Here is a 12,726-nt window from a genome sequence, read left to right as displayed (position 1 = left end):
AATGATAGAAGAGAATAATAATAGAATGGAAATTCATAGATCGATCATTTCGATGTTGATATTGTAGTCATTATCTTTGAAATAGTGTGTGTGTGTGTGTGTGTGTGTTAATGTCAATTTCTGATTTAAAAAGAAATTGACAATCCTTTTATCCAGATGTTTCAATCAAAGAAAAAAAGAATAAAAACTTTACTATTATTCTAAAGATGATGATGATGATGATGAACAAACAATTGCAATGTGAACAACAACAACAACAACAACAACAATTATAAAGGTGTTGATGATGATGATGATGATGATGATTGTATCGTAATGTGTCAATGGGAAAAGAGATCAGAAAAGCAATTGTATGATACAATTTTTATTGAATCACACACACACACACACAAACAATTGATCAAAATGATGATAAGAAGATTAGAAACATTGATTATAGAGAGGCAAAATATTCAACAACAACAAATGACAACAATACAATTGTGTCCAAATGACTTTTTTTTCGATGAATGAAAAATTCCAAATTTTCGCTACCATTTTTTGCCTTTCTCGTTGTTTCAATGATAGACACAGACAAACACAAACAAATAAATAAAGTTAGAATATATATAGATAGATTGATGAAGATTAAGTTTCACCGTTTGTTCGTTTTTTTCCCCTTCTTGTTGAACAATTGGATGAAAAATTCTTTGTCAATAGGCAAACAATGCCATAGAATGGAATTGGAACAACAGTGGATGACTATTTTTTTTTGTATTTATTTTCATTGGCAATTCAGATCCATTTCACTTTTTTTTTGGAACTTGTTGACCTTGGTTTGGTTTTTATCGGTTCAAATACTGGTAACCGGGTTAAATTTTTTTTTGTCAAAAGAAAAAAAGAACTACAAAATAATTTTTGATTTATAAAATAAAAAAAAATGAAATTTTTTTTTTCATTATTTCATGAAAATTTTTCATTTTTTTCAAATTTTTTTTTTATTATTATCATCATCATTTTTTTCATTTTCATTTCCGGACCAGACAAAACAAACATTAAATATGGCAGAACACAAAAAACAAAACTGGGCAAAAAAACAAAACAATAATGATCATCAACATTAACAAACATCAACGATAGGGGAAGAAACAAAATATTAACAAAAACAAAACATTTCAAGTTACAAAAAAAAAATTTTTGTTATCCCAATCCATTCAACCAACCAACCAACCAACAAACTAACTAACCATACACCCATCCATCTATCCATCAGTCATTCATTGATTATGACGGTAATGTTTTCTTGACGATAATAATTCGTATAGGGAAAGTGGAATGTTTTCCTGAAAATATACATTGCTTAAAATCAAGTGAAGTTTGTTTTATGTGTATTGGTTTGTGAGTGTGTATGTATGTAATAGAGTGCATAGTGTTAACAATAATAAAAATGTTATGCTTTCATTTTTGTTTTCAGTTTCCAGAAAAAAAATTTTTTTTTTCTTCGTGTGTATGGTGTATATCGATTATGTGTTTGTGCTTGAATGATTGAAATCATTGAGAAGAAGAAAAGAAAAATACAGTGATGGCAAAAAAAAACTGCTGCTGCTGCTGCTGCTGTTGGATCAATTTATAAATATGAAGAAAATGTTTTCGATGTTTGACGATGCGGTGGTAGTTTTTTTATTCATTTATATTTTTTTCTAACGTTATCCATCCGAAAATTCTTTTTCCGTTCAAGCGTTTTTTTTATTCTGATAATGTGTTCTTCTGACACCGAACATTCATTCATTTTTTTTTCTTTTCACTAATTCACCAGAATTGTTTCACAACAATTTTCAATTGATGAATGATGAATGGACTCTGAATCTTTGATTTCGAAAATATTCCTGGTTGAAATATAACAAATGGCAAATAGTATTGATTTGTGTAATGAAAGATTTTTTCTTCGATAAAAAAAGATTCTGATTCTGATTATTCAATTCAATAAAAACTCTCATAGCCATATTGTCATCATTGTCATCATCATCATTATTATTTGGATTGATCCTATTACTGTATGGATACTGGTTAAAATCATCAATTGAAAATCAAGAGAAAAAAATTGTCTTCTACGAATTCGATAACCGGCCATATTTTGTCCAAAAATTCAATTATCGGATATTATTGTTCCGGGTTAGACCCAATCTTGTTATACAATTATAGCTTTTTGCAGGTAATTTAATTTTTACCATTTTCACCACCAGGTATATATTGTTTAATTCAAGAAATTATTTCCACTTTTTTCGCTGTTATTGTTTCGGTTGATGGTGGTTGTGATGGTAGTGGTGCAAATGAACATTCCGTTTCAAATGTACCATTAAAATTGTCAATGTTTGATTGTTGTCGCTGTTGTAAAGCATTGTTCAATGGTTGTAACAATGTATCAATGGTACCGGTTTCATTTTCATGATAATTTGATGCCATAAAATGATGATGCGATGGATGATTATGAATCTGAAGATGATGATGATGTGGTGGTGGTGGTGGTGTCAATATGACCGACAATGATGAATTAGTTTGATCACAATCGGTGACTAGATTTTTACCCATTGGATCCATTGTATAGAATTCGGTATTAGTATTTGTTGTTGTTGTCGATGATGATGAAGGCACAAAAGCATAAGGCACAGTTTGATGATTATGATGATGATGATGATGATTAATAGAATTATCCGGATGACTCGCCGTATCAATCGTTATGGTCGAAATATAATGATTATGGCCATAATTCTGATCATTATCTAAACATTCAACAACTGTAATATCGATCAATGTAATTGTCAGCCATAATAATCATTAATCAATAATAATGCTTACCATTGAATGTTGTTAGATTATTCAATATTGAATCTTGTTCATTTTTATTATTATTATTATTATTGTGACCATGGCCATTATGTACAATATGACCATTCATCGTGGCCCCCATGTTTGTACTGTCCATAACGGATGCTGTTGTCGTCAAAACATTGGATGCTGTAATATCCCAACTTTTTTGTCTAATAATATTCATAACAAGAAAAATGCAACAACAAAAAAAAATTTATGATTCAATAAGTCAATAAAAAAAACAAAATTTATTGCTTTATGCAGTATAAAATAATAATAAAAAATTTTTTTTTCTTTGCTACCAAAAAAAAAAATATGATTACTTTTTCATAATGGATTTCGGAGTTATATTGGCCGGTTTATGATGATGGGAATCATTCGTTTGTATTACGGTTCGCATACGACCTATATGCATATGGATGATAAAACACAATCAAAGTTTTTTTTTAAAGAAAATTAATTACAAATCATATCAAATCCAAACCTTTAATACGATTACGAATATGGACCAAAATGGTGATGAATAATATCACAATGATCACTATCACGATTATCACCAAGGCAAATGGTGTTAATGTTGATGAAATATCCATTGCCGGATATTCGGCTATATGTGTTGTAAATTCAAATTCAAGATTTTTTTTTTCATCATGATATTTTGATTGAAAACAAGAAAAAAAAATAGAAATGAAAAAAAAACATACCAGATTTCCAAGGCGATGGTTCAGTAGTACTACCGGTAATTTCAATCGATTTAGATGTTCCTTTACGATTAGATGAATAGATGACCAATTTGAATAAATAACCGGCCGGTAGATCATCGATTGAAAAATATGGTTGTTGTGTATTACTCAAATTTTTTAATAAACGATTAGGATTCAAAGAATATACTTGAAGAAAAAATGTTTGTTCAAGTCCACCACTATAACCGGGTGAACATTCTACCGTCAATGAATGTGCCGTTTTATTCACCAATGAACAATTGTGTGGATGGCTTGGCGCTTCTATTGAACAACAATTGAAAAATGGCCAAAACAAATCCCAAATAATGATATTCAACACACGAAAAGCAAAAAAATTTTTACCGAATATGAAAAAAAAGAAAGAAAAATTTTGAAACAAAAATGATAGATTCGGTTTCACCAGTGTTCGTTTTCCGGAAAATTGAAAAAAAATATTCGAAAAACGTGCGCAAGTATATATTATATATATATAATGTACGTACCGGCTTTGATGATATGAAAAACGCATGGCTTATCTTGTCGACCGACCAGATTAGTTGCACGACAATATAGATGTCCATAATCGTTTTGGCTAGCTGTACGATATTTAGCTATGCTTTGTAAACCAACACTAGTATATGATGTGATAGTTTTCACTTTCATTCGTTTGATATCTGCCGTATGATTATTATTGCTGTAGCCATCATTATAATTATTTGAATCATTTGATAATGATGATGATGGCCATGATTCCATCCACCATTCAAAACGAACATTAACTGGATTAGCCAACACTTGACATTCAATGGTAACCGTTTCATCGATAGCAACACCAATGTCAACGATTGTTTTATGTTTACATTTTGGCGTATCTGATGGTCATCATCATCATCATCATCATCGTCATAGTGTTATATAAGAATAGTGAGAAAAAAAATAAGAAAAAAATGAGTGAAAAAAAAGAAAATAAGGAAACCAAAAAAAAAAAAAAAAAAAAAAACAAAAACAAAAAAGACAAAACAGAATCACCATAATGGATCATCAGTTTCATAATGGGATGAAAAGGAACAACAACAACAACAAAAAAAGATGCCTTTTTCCTTTTCCATTTACGCTTATTTTTTTTCTTGCATTGCGGCAAAATAGACAACAAAAACTTAACCGATTTTTTTTCTCGCTTCAAATATAGAAAAAAAAATGGAAAAAATTTCGAATGGCAAAATTCGCGAGTAGAATACATAAAAGCAAAACAATGGGAAAAAAACCGTCGTTGCAAACACATATATCGATTCAAAAAAAAAAATAAAAAATAAATAAATAACGACCAAACAACCAACCAACCAAGCAATGAGCAATGATGATGATGATGATTGAATTGAATTTGAATCGAAATCGATTGGAATTGATTAAATCAAAATCGAATATTAAAGTAGCGAATGTAAATATATATATAGATTCAGACGATGACAATGGCGTAGATGAAGAATTTAAATTTTCAACTATTGTATTTTTTACCAAAACAATGTCATCGTAGTGATCATCAATAGTGATTTTATTTTATTTATTTATTTTTTTGGTTGAAATCAAATTCTTTACTTTTTTTCTCATTCCGAATTGTGTTTATCAAGTTCTATTGTTGTTGTTGTTTCTGAAAATTGAATTTAATTACAAATGCAAATCGTGTATTGTACGTTGTTTAGATTGGTTGTGTGTTCGTTGGTTGGAAAAGGTAATTTTTTTTTTCTATTCCGGCAATTTCGTTTTAGATCGAGTGATTTTCAATTTTTATACGCACGGACGGAAATCATTAACACACACGCACACAGACACACACACACACACACACAGAACGGAAAATTTCGAAACATCCGAAAATGCTGAATGATTGGATGATGGACAATAGTGAAATAATAATAGAAAAATAAAAGTGACTCACATTTAACATTAAGAAAAACGGATTCACTTTGGCTAGATCCAATACGATTACTAGCAAAACATTGATAATGGCCATAATGTTCGTGATTTACATTTGTAACCAACAATGATGTATTTCGCATTTCAACACCATCAATGATGATTGTCGATGATGCTTTTTTCATCGAATTCGATGATGATGTTGTCGTCTTTGTTGTTGTCCATGTGCTAATATTGAGCATATCAAGTATTTGTCCATTAAGTTTCCATCCAAATGTGGTGACATATGGATTGGCCTATTTGGTTAGTTTATTTGGACACAACAAATAAAAAAAAAAAAGAAAGAAAAGAAACAATGGAGAGAGAGAAAAAGAAAATTGACATAGTTAGCGGCCATATAAAGTGAATGATCATTTAATTTTGTCTATTTTTTTTTCTTTGATTATTTCCAGAAAAAAATAGATATAAAAAACGACTATAAGTAAATGAATGGTATACTACACTAATACGGAAACTAAAACTAACAAAACTAGGACAAGATCATTATTATGGCTGTCAATATAATGCATATGTGATCCAAATCCAATTCTGTGCTAATAACATTCAATGTGACCCGTAATAAAAACCTAGGAATTTTTTTTTTCAATCCACTTTTTTTTCGAATATCAAAATAAAAAATAGTATATATATGTACCTTTATATCACATTCAAAATAAACGTTGCTTCCTTCGACAATATCCTGTGATTGCGAATCTGAACCCATGATTAGTGAAAGAATCGGAGCATCTACATATAAACAAACAACAACAAGAGTGAGAAAAAAAATGGTAAACAAGAAAAAAAAGTTTCAGTGAGAAATATTTTTTTTTCTTCAGTTAATCTGGATTATGATATGCAAAGTTTTTTTCTTTTGTCTATTCGTTTAATCATTCTCATCATGAATGCGTACATGTTATATTGATTAGCCAAGAATTTTCGATCGAATATTTCGATTGTGATATTTGAGGATTATAACCGATACAGGTAATATTTTTACCATTATCATCGATTGAAGGCACAAATGAAAGAAAACTAGTTGTTGTTAGGCCATCATTGGATATAATCTGTGTATAGGCATCCAACCATTCTTGTTGTTCATCATCATCGTTTCCATTTTTATGTTGATGATGATGATGATGTTTTTTCCATTTAATTTTAGCCGCTGGTCTTGATCCTGAACATTGACATGCTAATTCAATGGGTGTTGCTGTTGTCGTCGTCGTTGTCGTTGTCGTTATATTATTCATAGGTGTAATTATTCGTATTTCTTTTGGTTTTACTAGAAGAAAAGAGATTAAGAATATATATAGAGAATTTTGAGAAATTTGAGCATATAAAATCAATGGTCATTACAATAAAATAAACTTACAATAAAGATCCAATGTAATTGTCTTGACAATAGGCACAGTAAGATTTGTATTATATGCTTGACATGTAAGAGATAATTGTAGATCATCACGGCTTAAATTATTTAATGTAAACACATTTCTTGATATACTATTATTGATGATATAATATTCACTATCGATTAGATTCGAACCACGCCACCAATGTACTACCGGTAAAGGATTTCCTTTATTTTATTTTTGTTTTGTTTTGATTTGATTAATACATGGAAAAAATATTAGTAAATCAATGTCACAATAATAATAATAATAGAAGATTTCTTTCTCTCGTTCTATATTTATCCATCCATACATCAATCTATCTTGTATCATCATCAAATGGCAAAAATATTTCGGTCTCACTTGGTTTATATATGGAGTATGAGTGTGTGTATGTGTATGTTTACCCAAATGAATCAGAGATTAACACACTTGTCACTAAGCCTTTTGATGATGATGATGATGTGATGCAAACACAGTCACAAAGACATTGTCGTTTTTTTTACAGAATAAAGCTTTTGTTGATGTTAATGTTGATATATAGAAAAACAGAAAAAATTATTAGCTTGTAAAACTATTCACCACACACACACACACACACACATACAGTATTTTTTTCATTTAAATGTGTAATGCAAAGAACTTTTCTTCAAGCATTGTCTTTTCAGTATTAATTTTTTTCTTCGTTTTTTTTTTGTTCGATGCTAAGCCTTGGTAATTTTTCACCTTCATTTAATATATATGTTTTGTAATAAAAATCAAACTATAAACCGTATATAATACAAACTAAGCTAAAAACACACACACACACATCCTATGTGAGAAAGAAAGACTAGATTAATTTTCAACACAGTAAATCATCCATAGATGGTGAATGATTGTTGTTGTTGAAGAACAAAAAAAAATAAAATATAATATGGGTGTGCGACTGGTTAGTTTCAGGCAGTATTGTTTTTTCTGTTTTATTTGCTCGCTTGATTCAAAAGCTTGATTCAGTGAACAAAATAAAAAAAAACTGACTAAATGAATGATGAATGAAAATAAAAAAAAACCCGTTGAGGAAATTATAACCTTTGGTGAAAAACAAGTCTTAATTAAAATTTTTCTACTGTTCATCATCATCACCATTGTTGACGCCCAGAAAATTAAATATAGGAAACCAAAAAAAAAATTGATACACACAAACACCACCTGATTCTGTTTTGTTTTCCCGAGCTATGATTATTGATATTATGGAATTTTTTTTCTTTGAAACAGATATAACATACCTTCACTTGAGTCACAGATAAGGCTTTGTGTGGAATCCTCTTCAAATGGGCCGGCAATCTTATCGATGATGGTAAAATTTTGATCATAAATAATAACAGAACTTGTCGGAACTGATAATGGTGGTGAATTTTTTTTTTTTTTTATTGAAAAATATCATGACCAACATATCAACGAGAAAAGGAAAGAGAAAGAAAAAACGAAAATTGTAAATGAATGAGAAAAAAAAACACGAACAAATATTCGATGTGTTTGTATTTGTCTCTGTGTGTGTGTGTGTGTGTGTGTGTCGTGGTTAATTAGTAAATATACATGGTCTCTAATTCAAGAAGAAACAAAACGAAAATAAGTTACACTTAAGTAACAATAGCGACAAAAATCAACTATGATGATGATGATGATGATGATGCTGACAAATAAACATCACGTATTTAATATATAACAATAATGATAATTGGTTCTGATCATTCATTCATTCATTTATTGTTGTTGCTTTGACAAAAGTTTTTGTTTGTGTTCGTGTGTGTGTATTTTGAGTTTATAAAGTTATCATCATCATCAAAATAGTGATAGTGATGGTGGCGTTGTTGGTATTGATATATTCCACTTGAATGTGCAAAAATGACTATTTGATTTTAAATGTCGTATATACTGGTGACGATGATGATGATGATGATGAAACAAAAACAACTTACAAATTGACAATTCAAATGATCCTTATTTTCTTATATATAGCCAATTCATTGATGAATGGTCAACAACAGTTATGTATATCCAGTTGTTGTCATCGTTGTTGTTTGTACATGACAATTCAATGATAAACCCGGGGTAGACTAAAATCCAAAACTGTAGACATAATCTCTACTACTTGTATTATTATTTTATTTATTTTTTTCGATTATTAATCGATGAAAATGTACACTACTACTACTACTAATATCATCATCCCCTTTTCCAATCGATGAAAATGGTAATTAGATTTTTTTCTTCTTTTCGTTTCGTTTAATGCGTTCATAATAAATTATTCTTTTTTTTCTGTTGTTGTTGTTTCTATATCTATCTGGGTGGCTTGATCGACGATTTTTTTTTTGCTTTTTACACACCATACGAGAAAAGTTTATATGATAAAAAAAAATGAGTGAGTGAATGAAAAATCATCATCATCATCATTGATTTTCGGTCATTGATTAAGGTTCATTCGTTGTTTTAAACGGAGACAACAGACATGGGTAAAAAAAATCGATTCTTAACTACAAAAAAAAAACGCATAACAAATTATCTATCGTCAAACAGAATATAAAAAGGGTTTTTTATTATATTATATATGTTGGGCCACATGCAATTTATGCATGTAATAATAGTTGTCAGAATGTGAAAAAAAATTATTAATAATTTTTTTTTTCGTTTCAACGAAATGTGTACACTGTACTTACCGATAACGGTTAATTTAAGTATACGATTCACAGTACGAGCACGACGAAAATCTACACGACACCGGTAATCACCACCATCATTTGGTCGTACATGTTTGATCAATAAAAATGCTAATGGATAGCTAATATTAAATGTTGCACGTTGATCAAATATATCTGTATGTAGAAAATGTTGTGCACGTTCCAATGATGATGATTGTCTTGCATCGACCGTATAAATTGGTGTAGCAATATCATCACGATACCAAAGTACCAATGATACACCATCATCAAATGATGGTGATGTTATATTACAAGGCAATGCTATCTCACCATTGATTATAGCATTATAGCTGGTATTATCTATATGAATCAAATATATATAAAAACAAAACAAAACATTAAACGGTAAATGAATCTCGTTGGTGTGTTTTTGTTTTTTTTTAGAATTTTTATTTTTCAATACTAAAATATATATATCATTTGGTTATTTTATTTTCAAATGTGTTAAAAGATGAAAGAAAAAGATTTCAAATCATCTCAAATCATGGCAAATGCTTTATATAATCACCAATGCGAATTCATTGAAAATTGAATCATTAAAAAAAAAAAAAATTTCCACCCTAACTTTGTTGAACGGTAAACAACAACAACAACAACAGCAAACGAATTGCTGAATCTTCTTCGCAGCTTAAAAAAGAGAAAGAGAGAAAAAAACATTAACTAAATTCCATTTTTTTTTTGCAAAATAAAAAAAAAAACATTACTTATGATGCAAATGATCATCATCAAAAGCATTCTATATATATGTGTGTGTTTGTGCAATAATGATTTGAATAACAACAGTGAACAAAAAAAAAGTAGCAGAAGTTAATCTATGGACTGCTACTAAACTGTATACCTATCGAATTCCTGGAATCACTCTCTCTCTCTCTCACACACACACACCATTCTCGTCATTTAACACCTATAAAATCTCATTAACACTATGCATCCATGAAAAATTGGTCATTACGGCCTCATTTAATGTTATGCAGACTAAATTTTTTTGTTTCTGTAGTCAACATTATGATCATCATCATCAACAACATTAATATATTCATCATCATCATCATCAAATACATTTAGGACAAAAAATAATGTATATGTGTATGATTATTGCCATAATTATCATGATTTTTGTAATTTTTTTTTCTTTGAAAATCATTACCTCAAATAATTTAACTTGATGAATATATTTTTTTTTTGAAGTTAAAAAAAACCAGAAAAAATCGATTCTTTTGCTTTGGATGTTTGCTTGATTCTAGAAATGCAATTCTTTTATTACCGTTTCGGAAAAAAAACTGGCTGTTAAGTATGCTTGAGTTAAGTATTTTTCGACAAAGAAAATGATGATAATCACCATCATCATCATCATAAAACAAATGAATAAATGTAGTTTTGTAACTGAAAATTAAGAAAATCGTTTTTTTTTTGAAAAAAAACACTTAGCTATGCAAATTAGTGACTATTGAAGAGACTTTTATCTGGAAAAAATTCTCTATTTTTTTTCTTAACCCTTAATTCATTTCATTTCCATCTTGAATTGATTGATGGATTGATTGATACACACACACACACACACACACTGTAAAATGACAAACAATGGGAAAAAAAATCCAAAGTTCCAAACTAATAGAAATCATTTGTTAGCACTAATAAGTAAAAAAAAAGATCATTTTGATTGTTTAGTAATATCGGTTTTTTTTCAAAATGTTTTTTTTATTCGCGGAAAGGCGTATCCAGGAAAATAAAATTCTTACAACAAATTACCCGAATTTGTATTGATGGTAAAAAAAAGAAAATACTGCATTATCGATAGAATGGAAGATGTAAACATTATCATCATCATTATCGGTTAAAATGTCGGCAATTGTCATAAATGACGTGTATACGACGGCGGCTGTATCTTTTTTTCCGTTTGTTTGTCAATTTGAAATTTTTTTCGTTTTGTTTTTCAACTACGAACAATGGAATTCTCAAAGTTCAATAAGAGAAAAAAAAATCAAATTGTGATAATAATAACTGCTAGGAATGATCATTGAGTATAAAAATAAAATAAAAATCTAATACCAAAATTATGGACCTCAACGATGATGATGTGGGCGTTATTCTTGAACCATAGATGATCCACCAATGATGATTGTCACTATTACTGTACTCAACACCCAAACAATGGTTCTAGTCACATACTTACAAACATGCAGACAATGAGTATGACAAAATAAAAATGAAAAAAAAAGAAAGAAAAGAATCCAGGGTACTAATTTGAGCCTTGTTGTACATTTAACATAGTATGTGTTTTTTCTTGGGAGTAGAAAAATAAAAAGAAAAAAAAAGAAAAAAACATGCGATATATTAAAAGACGTGATGATAATGTTTGTTTCTATTTCTCTCTCTTTAAGTATATATTTTGGCTGTTGTTCCAGAAACAAAGACAAATGCCAAACCACCAGGCCAGTGTTAACGTTATTATATGATTCGTTTCTTGGTCGTTGTTGTCGTGAATCGTCCTTAATGATGATTAGCTAGTATTCTGTTGATGCTGTTTGGTTGGGTTTTTTGGAAAAGAATTACGAAGACTTTTTGGCTTCTTCATTTAGTTTTTTCTCCAAATTCTCATCATCATCATCATGAAAAAAAAGAAATACCATTCATGAAGCCAATCGAAATAAACGGAATTGCCAACGATGAGATGAGTGTGTGTGTGATGTGTTTAAACTTTTCGTCTACGAAGTGTTTATGTGTATAATTCGAATGACTGAATGACTTACTGACTGACTGACTGTCGATTCCGATTGGAAATTTACAGACTATAGTCCAGTCTGTGCGTGTGAACGTTAATCTCAAAGAGATGACTTTCTCATTAAAAAACATCAACAACAACAAAAATAATCTTGAAATTCCCAACTGAAAAAAAACATCTAAACAAAAGAAATAACCATAAAGTGGAGCAAAATAACAAGAATCGGCAACGAAACGATCAAACAAACAAAAAAAAACAACAAAGAGTTATAAACATTACACGGCCCAATGTCGTAAGCATTTTTCTCATAAACAACACTGAAAAAAATAACCCGATTTCATGAAAACAGTATTTAG

The 12,726-nt window shown here is 29.5% G+C and overlaps 1 protein-coding gene across 2 annotated transcripts in view; it reads right to left on the bottom strand.

Annotated features, from left to right (window-relative positions):
* Nucleotides 1-894: 894 nt before the first annotated feature.
* Nucleotides 895-12,726, bottom strand: part of LOC124490585 (uncharacterized) — a 43,815-nt gene continuing 31,983 nt past the window's right edge. For both annotated transcript variants that reach the window (XM_075730777.1, XM_047053109.2), the window contains 12 exons: nucleotides 9,607-9,948; nucleotides 8,176-8,286; nucleotides 6,892-7,095; nucleotides 6,433-6,801; nucleotides 6,178-6,269; nucleotides 5,506-5,779; nucleotides 4,073-4,441; nucleotides 3,552-3,851; nucleotides 3,332-3,454; nucleotides 3,171-3,252; nucleotides 2,836-3,017; nucleotides 895-2,774 (listed from right to left, as the gene is read on the bottom strand). In XM_075730777.1, coding sequence (XP_075586892.1) covers nucleotides 2,239-2,774; nucleotides 2,836-3,017; nucleotides 3,171-3,252; nucleotides 3,332-3,454; nucleotides 3,552-3,851; nucleotides 4,073-4,441; nucleotides 5,506-5,779; nucleotides 6,178-6,269; nucleotides 6,433-6,801; nucleotides 6,892-7,095; nucleotides 8,176-8,286; nucleotides 9,607-9,948 — 2,984 coding nt within the window. In that variant the 3' untranslated portion in view covers nucleotides 895-2,238. The remainder of the gene's footprint in view (nucleotides 2,775-2,835; nucleotides 3,018-3,170; nucleotides 3,253-3,331; nucleotides 3,455-3,551; nucleotides 3,852-4,072; nucleotides 4,442-5,505; nucleotides 5,780-6,177; nucleotides 6,270-6,432; nucleotides 6,802-6,891; nucleotides 7,096-8,175; nucleotides 8,287-9,606; nucleotides 9,949-12,726) is intronic.

Source organism: Dermatophagoides farinae, chromosome 4 (genome assembly GCF_024713945.1).
Source record: "Dermatophagoides farinae isolate YC_2012a chromosome 4, ASM2471394v1, whole genome shotgun sequence".
In the NCBI taxonomy this organism is placed as follows: Eukaryota; Metazoa; Arthropoda; class Arachnida; order Sarcoptiformes; family Pyroglyphidae; genus Dermatophagoides; species Dermatophagoides farinae.
Note: the sequence above shows the minus strand (reverse complement) of the source record. Positions and strands in the feature narration are given on the sequence as shown.